At 55.6% G+C, this 4,606-nt stretch overlaps 1 protein-coding gene; it reads left to right on the top strand.

The window, feature by feature from the left end:
• Positions 1-1,977: 1,977 nt before the first annotated feature.
• Positions 1,978-4,430, top strand: CHC_T00009095001 (Alpha-1,3-mannosyl-glycoprotein 2-beta-N-acetylglucosaminyltransferase, family GT13). XM_005717329.1 is given in 2 exon segments: positions 1,978-3,474; positions 3,475-4,430. The coding sequence occupies 1 exon segment, from the start codon at positions 1,978-1,980 to the stop codon at positions 3,472-3,474; it is 1,497 nt and encodes a 498-aa protein (XP_005717386.1). The 3' UTR covers positions 3,475-4,430.
• Positions 4,431-4,606: the final 176 nt, after the last annotated feature.

The following is a 4,606-nucleotide window of genomic DNA, read 5'->3' as shown; positions in this document are numbered from 1 at the left end:
GAAGGCTCGTTTCGTATTGCATGGAAACCGCGACAAAGAGAAGGATGACATCCGCAAAGACTCAGCTGCAGCAGACATGATTGTATTTCGTCTGGTGATCAGCCTGGGGCTAATACTTGGATTCACATTCGGCGTGGCCGACATCAAGGGTGCGTACATGCAGAGCGGACCAGCCAATCGTGACATCTTCGTCAGACCCCCGAAAGAGTGGAATTCCACCCGGGGTATGCTCTGGAAACTGTTGAAACTGGCATACGGCATTGCCGAAGCAGGTAGACAATGGCTTACCACCATCGAGACGTGGATGGTCGAAGAAGCCGGAATTGAAAGAGTGTTCGGGGTCAACCAGCTTTTCGTCAAAAGGGATGAGACGAATAAGATCATCCTACTCATAGCCAAAGTCACGGACGATTTCCTAGTCTCTGGCACCATCGAATACATCAAGCAATTCCTGGACAAACTCTGCGCTAGCTTCGAAGTCGGAAAGATTCGAAACGGACAGGACTTCCATTTCAACGGATGTGAGGTGACGATCGACTATCATGGGAACGTAACCCTCTCGATGGACAATTACATATGCCGCCTGAAACCCATACAAGTTTCCCGCGCGAGACGTCAAGAACAGGAAGCCAAAGCAGACACTCGAGAGGAAGCAGAGTATAGGTCACTCGCAGGAACGCTCATGTACCTTGGTACAGCGATCGTTCCCCAAGCAGCTCTTGTCACTTCACGCATGCAGCAGCGTCTCGGAGACCTACGGGTTAAACATCTCGTGGACGCAAACATCATGTTACGCGAAATCATGAGACTACCGTTGAAGATAACGTATCTCAAACCGTTTAATATATCCAAAGCTACCCTCATGAGTATATCAGATGCTGCCCATGGCGGAAATGAATTCGACTACGGCCAAACCGGAGGCGTCTGCGGCCTCAAGATTGAATCACCTGACCGGATCGAACCACTGTTCCATCCCATCTCCTGGACTAGCCACAAACAGAAGCGCGTGACCTATTCGTCTTTCGGAGCAGAAATACTCGCCTGTGCCGACGCTGAGGATAGAGGATTCGATATGAAAGGGTCGTTCCATTCCTTATTTCCGAACAGACCTATCAGGCATGAGATACTTGTCGATTCGCGAGCGCTCTTCGACACAATATCCACGCTCCATGAGTGCAAAGAATACAGATTACGCAAGACCGTCAACCGTATTCGCAACGCGTTCGAATCGCAAGAGTTAGACTCGATTCGTTGGATCCCTGGCACGAAGAACGTCGCCGACGCGCTCACGAAACGCAGCACAGAGCTATGGCGACAACTCAGTGAGATGTTGTCCACCGGGTTCTGGAAGACCGACGTCGAGACTGGACACCACCACGATTCTAAAGATTGGAAATAGACGACTCGGTGAGTAACACGGTCGTCTGGGGGGAGTGTGAATTGGGTCGTCAGATGTTGAGTGTAGGTGGCGTATTACACGCACCACTGTCGGCCGAAGGTACAATGTAATGGGTCATGTATGACGTACGCCACAACCCCGAAGGGTCGGCTAATAGACATACTTAAAGGTAGCCTCGCGAGAGTAAAACTCGAGGAAGGGGGTATCCTCGACGGCATTGTGCCGAATAACCGTGCCTTTCATCGCTCAGTCAAACCATCCTCTCCACTGCGTTACGAGAGGCCCTTCCATCGATCCATAATCATGGACAGCAAGGCTGTCCCGAAGGGCCCATCCACAACAGTACCCTTGGTACTGTACAGTAGGGAGCAGAGCGCAACACAAATGCAAGGCAACTTGCCCGTGTGACAGACCTACATGTACAGTATCTGACTCGCGCGACGTAACAGTATGTACCAATTCTCCTCTGGGGTAGTTGACACTCCGCAACCGCAACCGCAGCCGCAACCACTCTCTACTTCACTTCATTCTCAAGCACGCTTGCGGAAACTCAGCATCACACTGCGTATCCAACTCGCATGCGCCATGCTCATCTCATTTGCCTGGCCCTATTTCTCGTCTTTGTACGACGTGTACAGAGCTCTGAACAAATCTCTGTTATCGCTGTCGTCCTCGCCTGTGAACGCTCCTCTCACTTGAAGAGGACACTGCGCTCCCTTGCGAAAGCCACCGTACAGTCACCTGCTCTTCCCGTGTACGTCTCTGTGGACGAGCATCCCAAGTCTTATCGAGCAGTGCGAGCGGCAACGCTGGAACGGAACGTCAAGCAAGTATGGCAGCACATCCCATCTGCAGACTATCCCGCTCAAACCACTCGCCACCGCATCGCCCGTCACTACCATTTTGCGCTATCGCAAGCTTTCGATTCACGTGAGAATGCCAACGTTTCTCATGTCCTCGTTCTTGAAGACGACCTTTTATTCGCGCCCGACTTTCTGGCGTACATGCTCGCTGCAGCGAGGCACTTGACGAGGGCAGACAAAAATGCCATCGTATGCGCTTCTGGTTGGAATGACAATGGGCGACACGAAACAGATATGCGGAGCGCCCGCCTGACCACTTCCTTCCCCGGCTTGGGTTGGATGCTACCCCGTGCCCTGTGGACGGATTATTTGCGTCCCAACTGGCCCGGTGCTCCAAACTCCACCTCGACCAGCATAGTGGGTATTGGATGGGACTTTTGGCTGCGTGTCGCCTTCGAGGCTCATGGATGGGCGTGCATCACTCCAGCTGTTCCTCGTGTCTTCCATTTCGGCGCCACTGGGTCCAACGTTGCAGCGCAAGAGACGGAGCAGCTCTTTGCGTCGTCACCGCTCGCGGACCTCCCTGCTGGCAGCGTTGATTGGGATGCAACCCTTTCAAATGTCGCTGACAAACAGTCTACGGCAGAACAAGTGCAGGAAAGGCTTGTGAAAGGCCACCATGTCAAGTCTTTTGAAGACGCCAAACGGCACAGTGCCACCGCACCAGTGATGCCCTACTTGCGTGAGTCCTTTGCACATTTCATCGCCGAACCCTTAAAGCTATGGCCAACTCCGCGTGGACATTTCCACCACACTCTTCTCGTGCAGGTGGCACCCCAAAAAGATTTGCTGTTGTACGACGCGCGCCGCGCGGCAAAGCATTTCACGCTTCCTACGAAAATTTTGGATACAGGGGCCTTTCGTTTGCATAGAGCTGGTCGAAATGCATCTTGTGAGCAGGAATGCAGAGCGCTGGGATTGCGTTGCTCGACTTCATCTCTCGAATTTGCGAATTCATGCGAGAGCCTGTCACAAGTGATGCCGGATGGCTGCCAAGGAGGGTGCGCATATGAGACTGGCAATGACCTACCAGCTCGCGTCGACGACGAGGCGCCACTGCAAACAGCTGGGATGTGCCTTATCGCAGAGACTGGCGCAACCAAAGACGGCCGTTTGGATTGCAAAGGGACCCACGAATGGACAACTCGGAGCTGCGCATGCGTCGAGGCGTTTGGGCGCGAGTTGAAGGACGAACTGAAAGACGAACTGTAAGGGGCGAGCAGTAGGAAGTGTGTGAGCTTTTTGGTCAGAAAGCATTTCCAGACTTTGCAGGTTGGATAACCGTTCGATGGTACAGTATGCGGTTGCTCTGAGGTATGTCGTCTTCCATAGAGCCGTACGGCACTACGGGCCCGTCCGAGGCTCTAAGGAAAAAAGTAGAAAGTTATGAAGTTTATTCCGTGCCTTCGACCTCGGCCGGTGCTCTTTTTCGTGGACTGGTCCGTTGAGACCCTTGGCGTTTTGTGTCTTGCAACTGATCATCCGGTTGAAAGTGTTCTTCCGTGAACCCGGGGTCAATATCCTCGGGCAAGCATCGATACCGCGGCATACGCACGGCGGTGAAATAGAGATCAGGCCTACCACTGAGGCCGAGATGCGGCGAAGCCACGAGGTGCCCCGCAGTGGACGCGCCGGGCACCTTTTGGAAGACGGCTGGGAGGGCGCGAATACACTGAAACGGGATTTGAAACCCTTTTACGCGGGATACGGAACTGGTGATGCGCTCCCAGTCGACCCTGCGAATCTGGCGGACATACAACTCGGTGTCTGTCAGGGCGGACTGGAGCTGCTCGTCCTGGGCGCGCAGGGCGGCAAGCATGACGTCGGTTGGGGAAATGGGCGGGTGCCCCTCGTCGAGGTTGGTGATCGGGGCGGCTGACATGACGAAGCGGTTGTCCCAGTACACGCCGGCGCCGTCGGTGTCCGTGGGGATGGGCAGGCTCGACCAGTTGCCGCGCAGGCGGCGCGACTTGAGCGGGCCGGACTCCTGGTCCGGCTCGCGCGTGAAGATCATGAGGTCGTCGGGACAGTCGCGAAAGTCAGTGCGGAAGGCATCGACCAGGGACTTTGCGCGCTCGCGCGGGCGATGGCGCAGGGCGCGGCGGTCGGCCTGGGCGAGGCGCTTCGCGAAGCGGCCGGTGGCCGGGCGGACAACAATGCCAGCGGCAGTGCGGCCCTTCGGCAGCGGGACGAGCTGGTTGGTGGAGCGGTCGACGGCTAGCAGGTCGTCGGCGAGGCGGGCGATGTTCTCGTCGTCCAGTGTGAGGTGGTCCGCAGAGCCCGAGACGTGAAGGGCCATGCGGGCGATGGCGTGCAGGGCGACGAGACGGCCGGGGTGGGCGTC

The sequence above is a fragment of the Chondrus crispus genome, genomic scaffold (genome assembly GCF_000350225.1).
Source record: "Chondrus crispus Stackhouse genomic scaffold, scaffold_315, whole genome shotgun sequence".
Taxonomy (NCBI): domain Eukaryota; phylum Rhodophyta; class Florideophyceae; order Gigartinales; family Gigartinaceae; genus Chondrus; species Chondrus crispus.
Note: the sequence above shows the minus strand (reverse complement) of the source record. Positions and strands in the feature narration are given on the sequence as shown.

What these genes read in the sequence shown, in the direction of transcription:
- CHC_T00009095001 (XM_005717329.1), top strand. Translation starts at nt 1,978, where the DNA reads ATGCGCCATGCTCATCTCATTTGCCTGGCCCTATTTCTCGTCTTTGTA.